The sequence below is a fragment of the Lipotes vexillifer genome, unplaced genomic scaffold (assembly GCF_000442215.2).
Source record: "Lipotes vexillifer unplaced genomic scaffold, Lipotes_vexillifer_v1.1 scaffold537, whole genome shotgun sequence".
Lineage (NCBI taxonomy): Eukaryota > Metazoa > Chordata > Mammalia > Artiodactyla > Lipotidae > Lipotes > Lipotes vexillifer.
In genome coordinates this window covers 479,781-503,366 of record NW_006776635.1, presented here as the reverse complement: position 1 = coordinate 503,366, position 23,586 = coordinate 479,781, and the positions used below count along the sequence as shown (strand labels likewise).

At 36.4% G+C, this 23,586-nt stretch overlaps 1 protein-coding gene and 1 non-coding gene across 3 annotated transcripts in view; both read right to left on the bottom strand.

Annotated features, from left to right (window-relative positions):
• The window catches only part of LAMA2 (laminin subunit alpha 2), a 628,216-nt gene that overhangs the window by 148,397 nt on the left and 456,233 nt on the right, over positions 1-23,586 (bottom strand). For both annotated transcript variants that reach the window (XM_007450523.1, XM_007450524.1), the window contains exons 30-32: positions 20,184-20,308; positions 13,581-13,667; positions 9,541-9,734 (exon numbers count right to left, since the gene is read on the bottom strand). In XM_007450523.1, the coding sequence (XP_007450585.1) occupies positions 9,541-9,734; positions 13,581-13,667; positions 20,184-20,308 (406 nt within the window). The remainder of the gene's footprint in view (positions 1-9,540; positions 9,735-13,580; positions 13,668-20,183; positions 20,309-23,586) is intronic.
• Positions 6,065-6,136, bottom strand: TRNAE-UUC (transfer RNA glutamic acid (anticodon UUC)). The gene has a single exon. It is a non-coding gene; the product is annotated as a tRNA-Glu (tRNA).

Sequence of the window (23,586 nt, the reverse complement as noted above, 5' to 3'; positions counted from 1 at the left end):
TATAGCAGAGGGAGGAACACTCCCAAACTCATTCTACGAGGCCACCATCACCCTGATACCAAAACCAGACAAGGATGTCACAAAGAAAGAAAACTACAGGCCAATATTACTGATGAACATAGATGCAAAAATCCTCAACAAAATACTAGCAAACAGAATCTAACAGCACGTTAAAAGGATCATACACCATGATCAAGTGGGGTTTATTTCAGGAATGCAAGGATTCTTCAGTATAAGGAAATCAATCAATGTGATACACCATATTAACAAATTGAAGGAGAAAAACCATATGATCATCTCAAAAGATGCAGAGAAAGCTTTCGACAAAATTCAAAACCAATTTATGATAAAAACTCTGCCGAAAGTAGGCAAAGAGGGAACTTTCCTCAACATAATAAAGGCCATATATGACAAACCCACAGCCAACATCGTCCTCAATGGTGAAAAACTGAAAGCATTTCCACTAAGATCAGGAAAAAGACAAGGTTGTCCACTCTCACCACTCTTATTCAACATAGTTTTGGAAGTTTTAGCCACAGCAATCAGAGAAGAAAAGGAAATAAAAGGAATCTGAATCAGAAAAGAAGAAGTAAAGCTGTCACTGTTCGCAGATGCTACCAGAAAACTACTAGAGCTAATCAATGAACTTGGTAAAGTAGCAGGATACATAATTAATGCACAGAAATCTCTGGCATTCCTATACACTAAGGATGAAAAATCTGAAAGTGAAATTAAGAAAACACTCCCATTTACCACTGCAACAAAAAGAATAAAATATCTAGGAATAAACCTACCTAAGGACATAAAAAACCTGTATGCAGAAAATTATAAGACACTGATGAAAGAAATTAAAGATGATACAAATAGATGGAGAGATATACCATGTTCTTGGATTGGAAGAATCAACATTGTGAAAATGACTCTACTACCCAAAGCAATCTACAGATTCAATGCAATGCCTATCAAACTACCACTAGCATTTTTCACAGAACTAGAACAAAAAATTTCACAATTTGTATGGAAACACAAAAGACCCCGAATAGCCAAAGCAATCTTGAGAAAGAAAAACGGAGCTGGAGGAATCAGGCTCCCTGACTTTAGACTACACTACAAAGCTACAGTAATCAAGACAGTATGGTCCTGGCACAAAAACAGAAAGATAGATCAATGGAACAGGATAGAAAGCCCAGAGATAAACCCATGCACATATGGTCACCTTGTCTTTGATAAAGGAGGCAGGAATGTACAGTGGAGAAAGGAGAGCCTCTTCAATAAGTGGTGCTGGGAAAACTGGACAGGTACATGTAAGAGTATGAGATTAGAACACTCCCTAACACCACACACAAAAATAAGCTCAAAATGTATTAAAGACCTAAATGTAAGGCCAGAAACTATAAAACTGTTAGAGGAAAACATAGGCAGAACACTCTATGACATAAATCACAGCAAGATCCTTTTTGACCCACCTCCTAGAGAAATGGAAATAAAAACGAAAATAAACAAATGGGACCTAATGAAACTTAAAAGCTTTTGCACAGCAAAGGAAACCATAAACACGACCAAAGACAGAATGGGAGAAAATAGTTGCAAATGAAGCAACTGACAAAGGATTATCTCCGAAACATAGAAGCAACTCATGCAGCTCAATAACAAAAAAACAAACAACCCAATCCAAAAATGGGCAGAAGAACTAAATAGACATTTCTCCAAAGAAGATATACAGATTGCCAACAAACACATGAAAGAATGCTCAACATCATTAATCATTAGAGAAATGCAAATCAAAACTACAATGAGATATCATCTCACAGCAGTCAGAATGGCCATCATCAAAAAATCTAGAAACAATAAATGCTGGAGAGGGTGTGGAGAAAAGGGAACACTCTTGCACTGATGGTGGGAATGTGAATTGGTACAGCCACTATGGAGAACAGTATGGAGGTTCCTTAAAAAACTACAAATATATGTCCATGCCTCTCTCTCGCCCTGTCACAGCTCACCCTTCCCCCTCCCCATATCCTCAAGTCCATTCTCCAGTAGGTCTGTGTCTTTATACACTAACAAACGTAAGGTAGGTAGCTAGTGGAAAGCAGCTGCATGGCACAGGGATATCGGCTCTGTGCTTTGTGACCGCCTGGAGGGGTGGGATAGGGAGGGTGGGAGGGAGGGAGACGCAAGAGGGAAGAGATATGGGAACATATGTATATGTATAACTGATTCACTTTGTTATAAAGCAGAAACTAACACACCATTGTAAAGCAATTATACCCCAATAAAGATGTTAAAAAAAAAAAACCAAACTACAAATAGAACTACTATATGACCCAGCAATCCCACTACTGGGCATATACCCTGAGAAAACCATAATTCAAAAAGAGTCATGTACCAAAATGTTCATTGCAGCTCTATTTACAATAGCTAGGAGATGGAAACAACCTACGTGTCCATCATCGGATGAATGGATAAAGAAGATGTGGCACATATATACAATGGAATATTACTCAGCCATAAAAAGACACGAAATTGAGTTATTTGTAATGAGGTGGATGGACCTAGAGTCTGTCATACAGAGTGAAGTAAGTCAGAAAGCGAAAGACAAACACCGTATGCTAACACACATATATATGGAATCTAAGAAAAAAAGTGTCATGAAGAACGTAGGTGTAAGACAGGAATAAAGACACAGACCTACTAGAGAATGGACTTGAGGACATGGGGAGGGGGAAGGGTAAGCTGGGACAGAGTGAGAGAGTGGCATGGACATATATACATTACCAAACGTAAAGTGGATAGCTAGTGGGAAGCAGCCGCATAGCACAGGGAGATCAGCTAGGTGCTTTGTGACCACCTAGAGGGGTGGGATAGGGAGGGTGGGAGGGAGGGAGATGCAAGAGGGAAGAGATATGGGAACATATGTACATGTATACCTGATTCACTTTGTTATAAAGCAACAAGTAACACACCATTATAAAGCAATTATACTCCAATAAAGATGTAATAAAAAAATTTATGAATTTAGTCTTAATCATATCTATGTGTAAAAATTTTACTGTTATACTTTGCCTCTTTTTTTTCTAGTCAGTTCTTAACTTCAATTTGGAAAGGAAATATACTTGTCTAAATAGATTTGGCTCAGTAAAATTACGTCCATGTTCAGAATTTCGAATTTAAGAAATAAAAATGTTATGGGGCTTCCCTGGTGGCGCAGTGGTTGAGAGTCCGCCTGCCGATGCAGGGGACACGGGTTCGTGCCCCGGTCCGGGAGGATCCCGCATGCCACGGAGCGGCTGGGCGCGTGAGCCATGGCCGCTGAGCCTGCGCGTCCAGAGCCTGTGCTCCTCAACGTGAGAGGCCACAACAGTGAGAGGCCCGCATACCGCAAAAAAAAAATAAAAAAAATAAAAAATAAAAATGTTAAAATATTAAAATTAAATAAGCATTAAGATAATCTTATTACTGGTGAAGCCGAGGGTAATCACAAGTTAGAGTCATTAAACTAGAAGTTTCTGAATCAATAATAAACTGTAACTTGCCTAAATTAGAAACAAAAACAAAAACTGAGGAGCTGCACAAAGCATCATGCTTTTGAAAAAACTGATCAAATAATAACCATGATGATAAGAACAGCTAAAATTTATTGAACATCTATTATGCTTAGACACCACCTAATGTACATAGGACTTTATTTCCACTTTATGGATAATAAAATGCGGTTTAGAAAAGTTAGCTAATCGAATGTCACACAACTTTTATGTGGCCACAGCCAGAATTCAAAGCTTCTATAGCCCCTTCACTATAGCATATGCTTCCTTGCATTAGGAGATGGTCTGTTTCAAGGACACCACCGAATAGAAGATGATTAGACTACCTCATTTATAAGACTTCCAAGTTTAAGATGATGTGATCTATTTTTCTTCAAGGTTAATAAACTCCCTGGATTCTGCAGAGTGCAAATTGCCATCAAGTAGAGTTTACTCTCAAAATAAAGCCTGACTGAAAAGAAAAGAAATAGTGATCAGCCTCTTCTACACAACAGCTCAACAGCACAAGTCCTTAATCTATTAATGGAACGGCTTTCTCAATGTGATATACAAACCACTGAGACTGATGGCCAATAAGAAAATTACCTGGAATCAGAGTGATAGTTGCTGTTCTACAGCATTGCTAGCCTGGACCAAGGCCGAGAACGTTGCCAACAAGAAACTCAAAGCATCTTTCACTAAGAAAATAGATGTGAAAAAGGTGTGAGGAGGGTGAACAGAATTTACTTTTATAGCTACCCTGATGCCTGGATTTGAACAACATGACCCAGTTTAGAGTTGTAGAAAACTATAACAGCCATACTGGGCTTTGAATAGGAACTAGTACTTGGGGATTAAATGGGGACAGAGAGAGGATGGTGTTTAAAAGGTTAGGATGGGGCTTCCCTGGTGGTGCAGTGGTTGAGAGTCCGCCTGCTGATGCAGGGGACACGGGTTCGTGCCCCGGTCCGGGAAGATCCCACATGCCGCGGAGCGGCTGGGCCCATGAGCCATGGCCGCTAAGCCTGCGCGTCCGGAGCCTGTGCTCCACAATGGGAGAGGCCACAACAGTGAGAGACCCGCGTACCGCAAAAACAGAAACAAAAACAAACAAGAAAAAAGAGGTTAGGATGGAGTGTGATCACATGTCCAACAGAGCCTCACTCATTACATAGCAAATGGAGGTCAACTGATGTTTTTCATCATCTTTTGTTATAGAAAGTCCCATTTTCTTTACAGTAATCAACCACATTCCACTATTTTGTTCCTGCTCTCATATATAGGGGACAATAACTGCCATTAGTAATCATCTTTGATTATAAGAGTACTGCAGGGTTCTAGTGATAATACATAAGGGCCTCTGCATTATTGTGATAGATACTTGTTGGCAACTGGCTATTGAAAACAATAATCTTTATAAAATAGATAACTAACAAGGACCTACTGTATAGCACAGGGAACTATAATCAGTATTTTGTAATAACCTATAAGGGAAAAAAAAATCTGAAAACAATATACATATATAAAATGGAATCACTGTGCTGTATACCTGAAACTAACAAGACACTGTAAATCAACTAGGGTTCAATAAAATTAAAAAAATAAAAATAAAAACAACAATCTAGACTGTGTCTCTGCAGGTCAGTATCAAGTCAGGGTAAAACTTCAAACCTTGGGTTTTATCAAGTGTCTAGAAAGTGCACATTTTACAGAGTTAGTGCATTACCACATTTAGTTAGGCTTACCTTAGGTTACAGGTAAAAAAAAGCACAGTTTATGATTGCTTTTGCAACATTAGCAAGCAAAGCACCTTCTAAAAGTTATATTTTAGATAAATTGTGACTATAAATAATAAAGCTGATATATACCTAATATTTCATATGCTTTGAATAAAAATAGAAAGCACCAATATGATATTTATAAAATGATATTTCAGGCACTCTTTACAGAATGACATCCTGCCAACAGCTACTAATTTTAAATTCTGTTCTTTAGGAGAATAATATATTTTACTATGCCACTCATAATCTATTTTAAACATTGTACAAATTGTTCAGTGTTAATTACTAGTGTGTAGAAAATAGGACATGAAAAAATCCAAGTTTTGCGTTTCCCAATACAAAACTTTACTATTAAATAAATAATGCTTTTCTTGCCGGGTCTCAGATTTCAGAAAGGCAGGTGGTTGTTCTCACTTTATAAAATGACGTGTAAATTATGAATGAGGGTTGAAAGAAGAAGTTGGATTTGTATTAACCTAACTTAGTAAGAAATCCTGATTTGGGAAATCCAATAAAATATCTACTCAGAACTCATCAACATCTGTAAAGAAAGAATGCATTGCAGAGCTCTCTCCAATTATCCCCACAAGAAAAAAATGAAAAGGCTTTGGAGGAAATCTGAGCACCCAGTTAGTGTGTCTTCTCATCTGCACAGAGGACAGGACTCCACTTGACCATCTCTGATGAATAAGAATCTATCATAACTACCATAACGTTTTTTTTGGTTTTTTTGGCCGCACCATGTGGCTCATGGGATCTCAGTTCCCCGACCAGGGATTGAACCTGGGCCACGGCAGTGAAAGTTCTGAATCCTAACCATTAGACCACCAGGGAACTCCTGATAACTACCATAATGTTTCAAAACTTAGAGGAAAGAGTCTTAATGGTCAGCAGAGGGGAAAAAAAAGTATGTACCTACTGACATTATACACATTAAAAGTTTTTCATTTTTTTAAGCCCATTTTATCTTTCTTCTTCATAGAGGTAAGATGGGCTCTAAGCCCAGAAGAAGTAAATGAATTAAGAACTGAAATAATTAATGTTGAATATATTGGGAAAACCATGTTTGCTTTTTGTGCCTTGCATTAACAGTCAGCATAGAGGTTAAGAAAGTAAGATTTTCAAGACAGATCTAGGTTTAAATCACAACTCTGTTGAAAAGTCAGGGTGAACCTTGGAAAGGTGACTTAAATCACCTAAATTCAGTTTTATTTATTTATTTATTTAAAATGTAAAAATTTTTGTTGGGGTATAGTTGATTTCAGTTTTTGTTTTTTTTTTTTAAATCACACTGTGGACATAATAATGTATGGGGACGTGGCAAGAATGAAAAGAACAGCATATAAAGCGCTTAACATCATTTCTGACAAATGGAAGGCTCTCAACACGGGTGAACCTTTAAAGAATTACTACTGTGATGAATCCTGTGTGGCGGAAGGGGCTGTAGGGGATGCCTGGGATTGAAAGCAGATACGTTGGTCAGGTGTGCCCAGGCACTGAGTTGGTTTGGCGGGGTTGATAACGTTGGTGGGTTGAATTTGGCTAACTATAAGAGACTCTTATATCTAAATATTTCCTACTAAGGGCACACACTATTTGTGTAAATTCTTTATGATAGTAATGGAATGCCTATGTATAAAAAGCCTGTGTCCTGCAAAGAAACTCACTATTTTGGATCCAATAAAACCCTAGCTTGCTCTCTGGCAATTGTCCGTGGCAGCTATTAGTTTCTTTTAGAAATGTAGGTGGTCAAGAAAAGTTCTTTCATGCTTTCTGCATTTTCTCTGTGTCCTCTACAGCACAATTTAAAATTATTTGTTAAATAAATTAAGAGCATAAACTAACTATACAGGGAGACTCCTTCCACCAATGTGCAGCTCACCTGAGATACTGCAATGATCATGCCAACGTCATTTATCCTACATTTTTTGGGGGGTGTACATACCTATGATGTAGGCCAAATTAAACTGTGTTTTCTAGAGAATGAACCAAAGAGAGAAGAATTAACTGTACAATACATGCTCCAGGCTCCAAAGAAGCTTTTCTCAGAAGACATTTCTCTTACTATATAAATATTCTCTTGCCAGAACCAGGCTACTTTCATCCACTCCCACTCACGAGCATTATAAAATTCTACTATAGGCACACGTGACAAAACAGGCCCTGCAGATCAAATGTGCTGGGTCAATCCATTCTTTGGTTTCTTGCTCTAAGTTAGCTTAAGGATATAGAAAGATAGAAGGAAAAGAAGAAGTAAAACTGTCACTGTCTGCAGATGACATGATGCTATATATAGAAAACCCTAAAGGCACTGCCCCAAAACTATTTGAATTCATCATTGAATTCAGTAAAGTGGCAGGACACAAAATTAATATACAGAAATCTATCGTATTTTTATATACTAACAACAAACTATCAGAAAGAGAAATTAAGAAAACAATCCCACTTACAATTGCATCAAAAAGAATAAAATACCTAGGTATAAATCTAACTAAGGAGGTAAAAGACCTATACTTGTAAAACTGTAAGACACTTGTTAAAGAAATTGAAGACAACACAAACAAATGGAAGGATATACCGTGCTTATGGATTGGAAGAGTAAGTATTGTTTAAATGACCATACTACCTAAAGCAATCTACAGATTTGATCCAATCTCTATCAGAATACAATGGCATTTTCCACAGAACTAGAACAAATGATTCTAAAATTTGTATGGAAAAACAAAATACATGAAAGAGCCAAAACAACCTTGAGAAAGAAGAGCAGAGCTGGAGGAATCAGGCTCCTTGACTTCAGACCCTACTACAAAGCTACAGTTATCAAAACAGTATGGTACTGGCACAAAAATACACATATAGATTAATGGAACAGGGTAGAAAGCAAAGAAGCCAACAAACTCATAGAAAAAGAGATCAGACTTTTCTGATCTCACCTCTAGAAAATTAATTACTTTAAAGTTCAAGGTCCGTTAGATTAGCATTTAGGTTAGGAATATCTATATATTATTTAGTTAAATATTTCCATATTAATAATTTAGTTTTAATAATATTAAAACTAGTTGGATTACATTGGAAGTCCATTTCAATTACCATTAAAATATGCCATTTAACTTGAGAAGAGTGAATATGTATACACCAATAACTGAATACGATAACGTAAATGTATATTACATATTACACTTCAACTCTCCCCTCCCGTCAACCTTGACACTTACTTTTATTTTAAATGCAATACACTTTCATCAAAGATTGTTGAAATACATAGAAAAAAAGTTTAAAAAGTTATATTCCCAAACATACCCAGTCTTTACCTTTTGGCATATCTAAAAAGCCAGCCTTAGCTTTTGAGGTAACTCATCAAACTAGAGCACAAATAAAAATTCTAGTTAAAGTGTTAAGCTTCAGACACACATAAGATGTTAAAACCAGAAATACTGGCATGTGTAAATACATTAAAATAAATAAATATTGAAATAAAAGATACTTAAATAATTTCCATTTCTATTTGTTAGAAAGAATTAAGACCACTAATGTAAATTCCCTCAAGGAAAAGAACACCATAATATAACTGGCCTCTCTAAATTTATAAATAACTGTTTTAGATTAGAATTTATATAAGATCCAAGAATTCTATTTAACTACTGATATTCGATGTGCGTTCAGTATGGCATTACTGAATCCAGAAGCAGTTATTAAAACAAAACAAAACATATGAGTAAAAACACTTGAGTTCATTGTCACTGCTTCCAGGTTCTGTAGGGCAAGAGAAAGTTACGAAGCAGGATGCCCATGGATTTCTGTAAAAACTCGGAAAAGAAAAGTCAGTTGTAATTCAAGCCTTACAGTGTCTGTCCAGCTGATTACAAATTCAGGAGGATTCTAAAAAAATTTAATAAACCCAGACCTTTAATCTGTCACAAAGGCAATGTCAGCTTTAGGTAAAACTGCAAACTCTGAGATGGGCAAAATAAAATAAAATCTGCCTCCGGGAGTTTTGCTGTAGGTCTTCAATGAACTGACTAAAGCATGATGAGGATTTTCTCAGCTGTTCTTGGCTTAGCAGGATGGAGACAAAAACAGCAGGCAAACAGAAGAAGGTGGATAGATAGTGTCAGAGAGAATGAAGAGTAACACTGGCTATTGCAGAATAAGAAAAAAAAAGTCCCTCTTTCCCATTGGAAATGAGATAGAAATGGAACCAAGTCCCCCAGAACTAATAGCTAAGTTAGTATACGTACAAACACACTCCATGCCCTCGCGCGCATGCCAGTGTTTGCAGCCGTCACACTTCTGCCCCGTGGCTCCGGGTCGGCACGTGCAGATCCCTGTGACAGGGTCACAGGGGACAGGCAGTGAGCCATGGGGGTCACACTCACATTCTTGGCAGGAGCCTCCGGGGCTGCTTGGGCTGCCGGTATAGCCAGGGGCACACCTGAATTTAAACAGTGACAGGGCAAAGGAGATTAATAGTAAGTCATGTCTTGAAATTGATGTGTGTGTGTGTATTGTTTGAATGAAACAAAACTGATACCAGAAGTCAATAGATCAGGGGTTAGCAAACTTTTCCTGTAAAGAACCAGACAGTAAATATTTTAGGCTTTGCAGGTCAAGAGGCAAAATCAAACTCGTGCAGTGAAAGAAATTTTCAAACACTGTTTGTTGATGGAATTCAAAACATAATGATAGAATATAAATTGTTTTATAATAATAATCTACTAATGGAAAACCAAACTAATAATGAGAAGAATGGGATTCTTGTTGAGGTATCAAATTTACTTAACTAGGGCTCAAATTTACTTAACTAGGGCTCAAATTTAGTGCTCTCTGTCATCAAAGTTTGCCCATAACCGCCATTCCCAGCTTGAGTGCCATACAGGATTAGGCAATGGGCCAAATTTTGCGGTCCATACTCTGCCCTCTACTGCTCTAGATCATAAACTTTCTTTTGAAGCTTTCATTTTTAAATTAGAAATGAATAAAATTTTCTATTTACTCCTGGGCTTTCCTAGATGCACGCATTTTAGAGATCAAAATGACCAAGGAATTCAACCCATTAATTTTACCACTGAGCAAAAAGAAGCAAGTGGCGATAAACTACTACATTTTCTATTTAACTCAACTGGTCTTTCCTTTCTACCACACCTTCCTCAAGATGGATTTTTCATTGTGTATCTCTGGAAGTGGGGTAATGTTATGCCAATAAAATATGTAACACCGACTTGAGAAATTAGAAAGGAAATCCAACTGGATGAAGCCAAATTGCCATCCACTCTCTTCTACCCGTCTGTGCAACCATTCATCTAAGTATATACCACTGTCGGTTATGTTACTGGAAGTCTGATAACTTTACAAGATGCTGGCAAAACCATATGCTCTGGTTTACCCAGAATGGTCCCAGTTTGCCTGTTGTCCTGGCTTAAGTATTAAAAACATATTCTGTCTTTACCTAGAGTATCCTGGATTGGAAAATAAATTATACACATAGTCAGCCTAAATATAATCAACAGTAAGAATTTTTGTTCAAGAGGAAAATATGGGAGGAAGCTGAGAGACAATAGGAAATTGAAGGCAAAAGTTGTAAACACTAGCCAGATAATCCTGGACTATCTTTAGTGGCCTGGGATTGTAGAAATTCGCAGGCTGATTGTGAAAGTTAGTTCATCCCATGCTGGTTAGAAAAAGCAAAGCAAGAAGAAAATTATCTGTAACGTTAGGTTTTTATACATTTATGGTTTTAATATTTTATTTCCAGTGTACTATTACAAATGCTCAATAAAAGTATCATTTAAATAAGCCCACTTAAATTGTTTCTTAACATTTTCAGGTGAAAGAATTCAATTCTAAGCAGGTTCAGAATGATTAAATGTTCAAAGAGTTTTAGTTACAAGAGTAATGAAGACAAAGCATGGGTAGGGGTTTCTACAATACAGTGACACTCAAGACATTTAAGCAGTTTTAGACCTGAGCTGATGAGTTTGGGCAGGTCATAAGGTGATTTAAATGATTTAAGAAGCTCTCAGAAGTGAAACAAGTTTATTTGGAAGGTTACAATAAAAATTTAAGCAAGACCTTTGGATTAATTTAGCTGAGTAAAAGCAATTTTTCAGGGAAATATAACCTGATCATTTATGTGTTAGAGATGATGAATGTGGAGCTGTAACAACATTTGAGAACTGCAAAAACAATTCAAGCCATTCCCATTTGATAGTGTATGACCCGGCTCATCTCTATGCTATATAAACTGTCACCTCTTACTGATTATACATTTATGGATGTTAAAAAGGTAATTTTTCTATAATCACTGTGCCTTATGACAATAATTGTCATTTCAGTGTACCCTTCCAGTCTTTTCTATATACACGCTTTTATAGATAGTGGAAACTCCAATTTACAAATGTAGCTATAGTATCAAACATTTTTTCATAAATTATGGCAGATAATCCCCTTGGCATTCAGGGATGTTTTAGTCATCATCCTACTGGTGTTTACAAGGGCATGAAATGAATATTAGCTTAAGCATGAACACTAAAGCACGCTGGCTGACATTAAAATATACATATTCAAATGATGTATATATCTCCACAACAAATGGAAATGTTTTTGGATTTCGTACTGCTTTTAGTTACCTAATTGTTACAAATCTCTGTTGGCATGGTGTGAATGTAGGCATGGAAATTGTGAATGTACTGTTATATATATATATATATATATATATATATATATATATATATGCAAGTAGTGGATATTGTGTTTAAAGTTACCACATACAGAATTATTTAGAAATATATTTTGCAAACTTATAGAAACAGAATTGGAATTTATAAAACGTGTTTAATTATTTAGTTACCTATTTATTTGCATTATTAACACAACCATTGCTGGTCATATTAAAAGACGATTCTTAAATTGATGATGATAAAATTAATATTGGTTTATATTTGCAAAGAGATTCGTAATTTAAGGAAGTGCTCCTAGAAGAATCCAGCAAAGGAGTGGGTGAAGCAGGAAATGGAAAAGAAAGAATCCAGGCAATGGTGTGATTCCAGGTGAGGTCCCAGTCTTAGCCTAAGTCCATGGAAAGCTCTGGAGCATAAATAGCATCTCAAGATTTGTTCAGCTTTCGGGCAAAGGAGCTGGACTTTTGTACTCCCACACTAGTGAGTCATTAGATCTGGGCCACTGGAGGAAGGCGTGGGGGGTAAATTCTCAGGCTTTTCTGCCTCTCCTATGGGAGAGGAGACCTCTATGTAGGTACTCGGGCAGGGTATCCTCTATTTACCTGATCTTCATAATGTCAGTGGAAAGTAGGTAGAGTATCAGCTATTCTGATGTTATAAAGGAGAAAAATGACACCCAGCAGTTTGTGGAGCTCAGCTATGTCCATGGGTCTTTATAGAACTTTATACTGTTAGCAATTACACTAAAATTATCATGTGTGTTTAATGTTAATAGTTAATATCAGTTGCTCTCCATTACCTTAGAAAGAATAAAAACCTACTAAAAATAGTGGTGATAAGCTTGAGTATCCAAGATACTGATCTTATAGAAAACATGCATCCAGAAAAATATAAATTACAACCTTCCTAGACAGTCAGTCTGGAATTCTGTTTCTTAACTTACCATTTGTATTACATGTTAGCATTCAATTTAATAACTATATACATGCATTATCAGAATTTGTAAAAAATATGGTGAGAGGAGGCATTTAAATACTATTGTTTGTGTGTTGAAAAGGAGAACCAAATAACACTTTAACATTTGGTGGTTTTAATTAAGAATTCCTGATACCATTTATATTCTGAATTACGTGTATACTTGCTGATGTAGTGCCAGAGTGCTCAGAACAGTGATGTGCATGCAGTTAGCGCTAGCCAACAATTTCCAGTGAATTAAAATGAGAATTATGTGTGGCCAGCTTTTTATTACTGTTAACTACAGATAAGCTTTTGGAAATTATTTATTTGTTCTTGTAAAATGCTCCCTCCCTCTGTCTCTCTCTCCCTCTCTAATCTATGTTGGAGTATATACATATATATATGCTAAAATATAAATTAGATAATTGTGAAATAATTTGGAATCTTAGAAAAAGTCTAAATAGATGGAAGCAAACAACTTTCTTTGGATAAAGTCTAAAGATATAAAAATACTTTTGAAAGCATATAAGCTACTAGAGAATATGAAAATAATGACATAAAAATAATGAATACTTTTCTACTATGATCTTTTTTTATATGATCTCTATGCATCATTGCTCTAAATGTATCATGACTGTTCCTACCGTTCGCAGTACTGGCCTTCGTATTCTCGTGGGCAAGCTGTGCAGCGGTAATCATCCAGGCCTTCCGTGACACAAGAAGGGCTGAAACTGAATCAGAAAAGAAAGATTGCAAAAAATCTTTTGACTTATTTATTTTATAAATTTAAGCAATTCTATCTATTAACTAGATGATTGGAACTATTTTTTGATGGTTAGAAATGGCATATTTATAAGTTTCTATTCAAGGGTAGGCTATCACAACTAGGTACTACTAATAATAGTCAGCAAATAAAGGTGGTTGTTTTTTGATGAATTAACAACGCATCTCACCGACCATGTTAAAACTTTGAAATTTTAATAATTATGTGACAACCAGGAAAATATTAAACACCCAGAGAAAGTGTACTATTTTTCATGAATCAAAAGAAATACATGATGAGAATTCCTGCGTATTTGTCAGATAGCAGAATAAGTATTATTGAATATCTTTCAGGTTAAAAAAATGGGGACATAAAAGCTATTAATTTTTTTTTCTAAAAAGCCCAAATTGCCACTGGCATTTCAATGCATGATGTGTGAATAGATGCTTCACTTAAAATAAAAGAGTGCCTTTTCTAATTTATATACAGATTTCAAGCTACATTTTACTTTAAACACAAAATAATGTGATCTAGTGTGAGGAAAGAAGAATGGAAATCTTTCTGCATGAAAATGAATAAGCTTTTCTGACAATTTTATAATCTCTCCTAGTAAGTAGGTCTCATATAACATGCCCTGTTTTCACTACAAGACTGACAGACCACAGCCAGTCAGCCTTTCTCCAGGATTCTTGATCACCTTACACCACAAAAGAAATACTAGACAAGACTTGAAAACTAAACTATGCTAAAACGTAGTTTTGTATTGTTACAAACTTCTCTCAAATACAAGTAGTGCTTCATTCCCACTGGACAAAATGCATGGTACACTGGAAATTTAGGAAGAAAAGACACATATATTTGTTGCAAAATGGTAATGCTGCAAACACCATTTTCCTTTTTGTTGGTCTGCAAAAGCAGCTGATGCTGAAAAAGCAATAAAGTATATAGACCAGAGCTGCAACTCCTATTGGTCAGGTGCCATTAGGACACTACTTCAATTTTCTGTCTAATGCGTTAAATCAATAGTACATGAATGAGTAATAAACTCTAACCTTTGCAAAATGTGTGAACAAATTGATCAACTACTCACAACATCATTATTCAACAAATTATTTTTTTTGCCTTCACAAAAATAGACCCACAAATACATAATTGACACATTCTTGCAAGCTTCTAGCTCTTTTAACTCAGCTTGACGCTGAGTTCATCTGCGCGCGCACACACACACATGCACACACAAACTAATATACATATATAGGCACTTGGAAACAGATTTTTAGACATTCAAGGGAAATTCTACAGAGCCAACATAATTAAATTATATTCCTTTATAGTAACATATCTGTCTCAATTACGATGCAGGAATGTTATAATTCTCCTTGGATAGTAGATATAAATTTTTTTGAATTATGACATCATGGTGGACTGAACTTTTTCCTTACATCATATATAAGGACTTATGAAAGAGGAAGTGGGAATTATACCTTACTTGAGGTTAGAGTTTATTCTTTATGCTCCCAAATCCCTCATCTCCTCTCAATTTTTATACTATCTGCAGGACCACTCAGAAATCCGACTGTTTTTCCTCTTGTAGGCCATCTTTTACATTCCCTTAGATTTGTTAATTCCAAGGTGGCTTCAACAGAATTTCTGAGATTTAGAGTCTGCTGCTCTGCGTCATCCCCTGTGGAGTCTACTGAAATGAATTTGCTTCTGGGATCCCACCCCCTTATCCCAGTTCACTGATTGTTCCTTTTCAGTCTCCTTTGCTGGATCTACATCATGTCCTTGACCTCTTAATATGCTTCACAGTTCAGTCTTTAGGTTTCTCCTATCCTGTTCTGTCCTTTCTCCCCTAAATGATCTCATTCAGTATTAAAAGGCTCTAAATATTGCATCTATCCTAACAGATCTAAAACTGAGCTCCCGTTCTCCAAAAAATACCGCTAACCATTCTTTCATTTTCCCTGTCTCTGTCAATGGCCATACTTTGCTTACTTTGCTTCCATTTGCTCTGCCATAAACCACAGAGTCACCTTTGTCTCCTTTCTCTCACATTCCACAGGTATTCTATCTGCAAATGCTGCTGGTGTTACCATAATTAATTCATTGCATAATCCTGTTCTAAGCCACTTCTTGCCATTGGCAGATTTTTAGCCTTCAGGACATTTAGTTACTCACTGGAGCTTCCCTGACTCCACCTCCTGTCATCCTTCCCCTGTTCCCATTCGCTCTGCTCCAGCTGCCCTGGATCCTTGCTGTCTACTATGCGTGGCCTGTCTCCAGGCCAGTGCACTTACTTTTTCCTCTGGCTGGTCGGCTCTTCCTCCAGGTAGTCAGGTGACTCTCTCCATTACTTCATTCAAGGCTCTGAACAAGCCTCACCTGTTTGTTTGTGAAGATCTTCATCAAGCACCCTAACTAAAAGGGTACTCCATTCACTCCAAATTCACTGAGGCTGCTCTATTTTTTCCTGGTGGCACTTTCACTATCTGATATTACATTATATATCTATTTGTGTTTTTTCAGCTTTATTAAAGTATAACTGGCAAAAAAAAATTGTAATATATTTAAAGTGTACACGTGATGATTTGATATACGTGTATGGTGTGAAAGCATTCCCACCATCTAGATAATTAACATATCTATCACTTCATATATTTACCTTTCTTTGTGTGAGAATTCACAAGTTCTACTCTCCTAGTAAGTATCCATTATACAACAATGTATTATCAACTGTGGTCACTATGTTATATATTAGATCCTTAGACCTTATTCATTTTATAACTGAAAGTTTGCACCCTTTTACCACCCTCTCCTAATTTCTCCCGTTCCCTGCTCCCTGGCAACTACTGTTGTACACTGTTTCCATGAGTTTGTTCGTTTTTAGATTACACCCATATGTGTAACCATGCAGCTTTTTCTTTGTCTGGCAAAAACTGCTGAACACATTTGGAGAAGAAAAGCTCCGAGAAACTCAAACTTGGCCTCATTGTAGAAGGCAGGAGAGGGCATTGAGCCTGGAAAGAGGGGTCGGATTGCAGAGAGTTTCTAATACTCTGCTAAAATATCTGAGCTTTCCTTGGTAGGCAGTGGAAAACCCTTGAGGGTATGTCAGCAATGCTGTACTGTCACAATGGTTAAAAGTTTATTGTATTTGTTTTGGTAAGAGATATTGGAGACTTGAACTAATATGTGGGTGAGTTAGTAATCACTTACTCACCATCCTCCATCTATGAAGAGGGCTATCTCAGCCTCCTCCATCTATGTTTCAGAATCTTTTTTTTCTTATCTCAGGGAGAAGTGCTTCTCTTCTCATCATACATAGGCCTTTACTCTGTTAATGAATGTTCCAAACTTTATGTGATGACCTTAGGGGGTCATGAAATCACTTTAGTGGGTTTTGACTAAAGTTTCTTCTAATAAAACAAGAAAATAAAATTGAATAAAAGTTACAGTATATATTATATATGTATAGCTAGCTAGCTAGTTAGCTAGCTAGCTAGCTAGATATCCACACACACATTTTTTGTGTTCTAGCTTATGATTAAAAATAGGTTTTCTTACAGTGGTTGCAATCAATAAAGTTTGAAAGCCACTGAACTAGCCACTTTGATTTCATACTTGATTCTTACAGTGTCCTTTGTATAAAAATATACTTAAATTACATAAATCATATAAAACAAAAGTGAAACAAATATGAAAACACTTTTTTGTTGATCCTGCTAATCAATCAAGGTAGTACTATTTCTTTCCCTTCTTCACATTTCTTAGAGCTGTACACTCACACCCATGTGACCTAATTGCTTCCACTATTGATTGCCAAAATCCATCAGGGACCTGCACAGTTAATTGCCACTGTATGTTCTTAGTCTCCCTTGGGAGAGCAGCATTCAATGCTCATTCTCTGCTGCTCTTTTCTCTCACTGTGTCAGTGGCAGTGTGGCCTCGGTTCCATTGCCTCCCTCACAGCTCTTGTCCTGGCTCTTCTTTCTCTTCTGACTTCTCTAATGTACATTGTCTTGTCTTTCCTTCTTTCCATGTGCTCCCCTTGAGTAACATGACCCTGGGGAATCTTATCTATAATTCATTTATTAACATATCACTTCCTTCATCTGCCCTCCCAATTTTCAGGTTTTGATTTCTTGTGGCTATCTGCATATTTCCATTCAGATAGACCTTTCACATCAATTTAACTTATTTGAAACATAAATTGTCTTTCTTCTGTAGCAGCTCTCTCCTGGTTTCTATTTCAGTTAATGACCCCACCATGTTGGGGGGTCAACCTGGCTACAAATCCCTGGCTTCAAATCCTGCTTCGCCTAAACCTGTCGTATCTAATTAGTTAACAACCCTGTAGAGCTGCATTCAACAATTTTGTCACATCCATCTCCTTGTCTCTATTCTTGTTTCTATTACCTACTTTCAGGTTCTAATTGTCTTTTGCCTAAGCTAGTGCAATAGCTTTTTTTTTTTTTTTTTTTTTTTTTGCGGTATGTGGGCCTCTCACTGTTGTGGCCTCTCCCATTGTGGAGCACAGGCTCCGGACGAGCAGGCTCAGCGGCCATGGCTCACGGGCCCAGCCGCTCCACGGCATGTGGGATCTTCCCAGACCGGGGCACGAACCCGTATCCCCTGCATCGGCAGGCGGACTCTCAACCACTGCGCCACCAGGGAAGCCCCGTGCAATAGCTTTTTAATCAGTCTCTTTGCTTTTCTTATTTTCCTGTTTCAATTCATTACACTCAATTCCATCATAATAGTCTTCCTAAAGTATAGCTCTCATCACATTAATCTTTTTTTTTTAATAAAAATGTGTAGTGTTTCCTCATTTCATAGAAAATTAAATAGCAATTTCTTAGACTGGTATTCATGGATTTCTACACTATGGCCTCCATTCTCTCATTCATTTTCTTCTGTAATTATGAAATTCTATTTGAACCCATGCTCCAAACTCTTAACAGTTCTTAAACATGATTTGTGTTTTCTGTTGCTAAGCTTTTGCTCCTTACATTTTCTACTATCTCCACCAGTAAAAACCCTTCAATCCACTGTAAATTTAATAATTTAAATACATTAAAAATTTATTATAAATACTCCTACTTCTTTAAATATGTCCTTTAAGTTTCCACAGTCAACTGTGGTACTTTGTGCCTTTGAATTCTCTTTATATCTCAGTTGACCTCTCTGAAGACACCCATTTTACTGTGAGCCTCTCCAAGAGATGCTATGCTTCTTTTTTATATCTCCTGGAGCTTTTGCTATAGTCCGCCCAACAGGAAATTATAAATTAATTATTGAATTTTTCTAATCCAGATCATTTATATTTTAATAAACAATAAACAGCATTCTCTTGTTCAAAATCTGGTCATCAGAGGTAGATTAGGGAAAGGAAAATGATATTTTTCATATACCTACCACTTGGTGCTTGGATGAACAATAAGATCATGTATTTTATCCTCATCAATACACCACTTACCTAAAAATTTACATTTGAGACCCTATGCAAAACTTGTGACTCTGTTCAACCAAAAAGAGGTGCTTACAAAGGAAAGGGAGACAATTATGTGAAAATGTTTGCAAAATGTAAACAAAGCCAGAGATGGAAAAAGAAACTTAGTGAGTATAGGTGAAAATAGTTCTTCATCTGAGTTGCTTTGTGCTTCTTATACACTCAAGATAAGGTGTCCAGGATTTTAATTCTGAACAAAGTGCCCTACATTCTTTTCAAAAGCAAATTCTTAGAGAAATAAATGCCCTACAATGTAGAGATTGATGTCTATAAATCACTTAGCAGAAAGTATAGATAGCCTTAGCAAAAAGGTAAGTGAAAACACCTAGGGGTTTTCATCAATACATAAACAGTGCAGAATGTTCTGACAGCACTAAAATAAAATATGCCAGCGTTTGTTTCCCCTTATGGCTGTGTTTCCATGGTACCAAGCTCAGACTATCTTAACAGAAAGGGGGTTGTGATTCTGGGAGATACTGACTTACTCTGGAGTATAACAATAAGTCACCCTGCTTTAACAACATTATTTTTCAATTATTTCCTTGATAATTCTTTACCAATCATGAATTAAACATATAAAATGAATGGAAACAGCTACAAAATTTATATAATATGCATCAAACAATCCTTCATAGCTGAATTTATGGCAGAACTGTATGCAAACACTAGACCTTTCTAAAAGTTTATAAAATTATGTACATTTGTACATATATTATTTATTTCATAAATATGTTAATGTTGGTATTTACATTTTAATTAATAAGCATTATTTACTTGGGACAGAGTTTTAAAAGAAAAATGAACCATAGAGTATTATGTGCTCACTTTTGTCATGTTTTTATATTGTTTAAAAACTCTATCTTAAATTGAGATTTTTGTCTACATGAAAAGAATAGCCAAATCATAGAAAGCCCATGTGCTACACAGATGGTGTTACTGATTGGGAAACATGGTAATATTTCACAATCTTACTTGTTGCTGGAAGAAATCAGAGGACAAGCACATTGCTGACAGTCATCTGGCAATCCCTTGACAATGCCATAATACCCAAGAACACATCGTTCACAGAAGTCACCAGCAGTGTGATGTTGACAATTCTGTAAAGGAAGAGGGATGTTTGTTTTTAAATTAATGAAAGAATGTAATTTATCATACAGCTCCCCACCTACGCGTTTGTGTGCTCCTGTGAACACACATGCGCATGTGCACACACATATCACTGAGAGAGAACTCAGTTCTTAAACATATTGACACATACTTTTAAAGACGCTCTGTGATTTGAGAAACGAATACTGGGCTGTTGTAGCTATACTGTAAGAGTTTCTAACGAATACTGGGCTGTTGTAGCTATACTGTCAAGAGTTTCTGTTCTCTTTTCACTACATCAATCTCTGCATTAGTTTTTCTCTTACTCTAATCTAGGGAATAGACTTCACAAATTTCTAAAATTTATTGTATCATCTGGCTATTTACATTTCTTCTCTACAAGGTGTTAAAAAAAAGTGCTAAAAATCCTGGGGCCTTGGTGCATACCCATCGGTGGGCTTTTTGAAACCAAACCAAGGTGGAAAACATAAATATTTTAAGAGGCAGAAATAGCAAAAAAAAAAAAAAAGTCAGCCTAGTTACCACATTAAGAATGTTATTCACCTAATTCTTGCCAAATGTTGATCATTCTTTATAGATAGAGAGGACCCAACCTAAAACCAGGGATCTCAAGTCAATATTTTCTTTTTATGTTTGCATAGTAAGAGGCATTTGGGTAATATGCTTTAAGACACTTCCATAAGAAAATGAGAACAGTTTCAGAATATTGTGTAAACAGTTTTGAAATTAAAATTCTCACAAAGTGGAATTTTATTTAACAATATATTTAGCAATTATTCACGCAATAAGGACTTAGGAAGAGCTACAAGCCAGGTACTGAGAAAGGCACCAGGAGGAATCAAATGAGGGAAAAGGTAAAATAACATTCTGACCTATAAGAATTTATTTCAACTTTTGGAAAAAATTTTTTAAATGGCAAAACTAAGAAACATGGCAAATAAGAAATGTGGAATTTAGTGGAAATGGGACAGTTGACTTTAGGAGTTGAGAAAAAGGAAGAAATAGAAGGAATTTAGAGTTGGATTTTAGCTTAATTTTATAAAACCACATTTGGAATGGTCAGAAGGGTAATTTCTTATAAATAGTATTTTTTAAAAGGTTAAGAAGCAAAAATGTCAGTAACAAAATACATGTATATATATGCTAGTGAACCCATCTCCTGATCAGCTCAGCTGGAACCACATAGCCACCTGTGGGCTCTACAGTAAATTTTCCATATGCTGGGCTCTTTGCTTTATTCAATTAATCTAGAAGATCATATTTATTTTTCATGTGTCATCTAATGGCCAGTGTTTGGTATGGTATGTGTGGTCATTCACCACAAACAATAACTGAAGCCTCTTCCTCTGACTTTTTTTATGTTTATGTTACTCTCTGGGGAGAAACCATGCCATTATCACAATGAATTTTAGAATACCGTGGGGTTTTTTTTCATTATTTGTTGTTATATTTGAAAACACTTTGTGTTACTTACAGATAGATTTTAGAATTCACTCTTAAATGGATCCAGTTTTCTATATGATAGGATGCAAATCTCAAATCTTCTAATTCCCCACCTCACTCTCAGCAGATGTTAGCGCCCTATTTTCAGGGAAAAGGAAGCCCTCATTGGGTGTTCCCTTAGCTTCCTGCCAAACAGCACACCGTCTTGTCTGCATTACTTTCCATCCCTTCGACATTTAGTTCCGTCCACAAGAAGTGGTGTGTTGTTCTCTGTCTAAAGCTTCTCTCTTCCTAAACTCTGGTTTAGGAAGAAGGCCCTCCTGTCTCCCATTTCCTCCAGCACCTGCATTTTCTCCTTCTTTGATGGCTTATTTCCATTGACAGTTGAGGTTGGTCAAGCTTTTCTTATCTTAAGAAAATCTCTGGGGTTTCTGGACAACTTCCATCCTATGTTTGATAGGCTTCCTAAAAGCATTGTTTACACTGCTGGTCTCTACTTCCTCATCTCCCTCTCAGATTTCTTCATTGATCACTTCATTATTAAGTAGTGTATTTTTAAACCTCCATGTGATTGTATTTTTTACCGATCTTTCCCTGTAATTGATATCTAGTCTCATAGCATTGTGGTCAGAAAAAAATACTTGATAATATGTATGTATATATATATTCTTTTCCATTATAGGTTATTACAAGATATTGAGTATGGTTCCCTGTGCTATATAGTAGGTCCTTGTTGTTTATCTGTTTTATATATAGTAGTGTGTACATGTTAATTCCAGACTCCTAATTTATCTCTTCTCCCCCAAACAGGCTTCTGATTTCACTATTGAAAGATAAGTCCAGACTCATGCATAAGATCTTTGTTGCTAAATCAAAATTTACTGACAATAATCAGTCTTCATGATGTATGAATTATCTGTAGCAGCTGATATTTCTGGCCACTCTTTCTTTGAAATTTTCTCTTCCCATGGGTTCTTTAATAGTACAGTATGTAGATTGCTTTCCTACCTCTATGGCTACTCTTTCTAACCCTCCTTCATGGATTCTTCTTCCCCTTTCTGCTGAGTAAGATTGGGGTCCTTGATTCTAATTTTGGCTCTTATCTCTTTTCTTTCCTACATTTTCTACCTTGGTGATTTTAACTGTTACTAGAACTTCAGCTATCTTCTATGTACCCCAAACTCTAAATTTTATATATTCTGCCTAGATAGCTATCTCTAATGAGTTCCAGACTTATGTTTCTAATTGCTTCTTAGCTAGGTCTTATTGCATAATGCAAAAGCATTTGAATTTGAGATGTCAAAAATCAAGCTCATCTCTTTTAAAACCTGCTAATACTCCTGCATTTCCCATTTCATTTGCGGTCACTATCATCTCTCTGGCATGGCAAGGAAGACCTTTATAATCTGGCTTCTGTTTACCCCTCCAACCTTCTGTCTAGCCACTGCAAACTTTGCACTCTATGCTAAACCCATATGCGGCCATCTGAAATTCTCAAATTATGCAGTGCTCTCTCTTACCTCTAGGACTTTTCATATGCAAATCCCTTGTTCTGGAATGTTTTTCCTCCTCTTGCCTGGCTAACACCTATTCATTCAGCTCTCATTTTCACTGTTGCTTTCTGTAATAAACATTCCCTCATGCCCCAAGTCTGGGCTAAATGCTCCATCTAGCTCAACACAGTGACTGAAATTTGTTGACATTCAATGACTATTTTGAATGACTGCATAAATGAATGCATGTTCTAGGTATTATAGAGGAAACTGGTCAGGCTTCTTAAGATGAAAAAGGCCAAGCTTCAATTCTGATGACTTTGCAGAAAGGT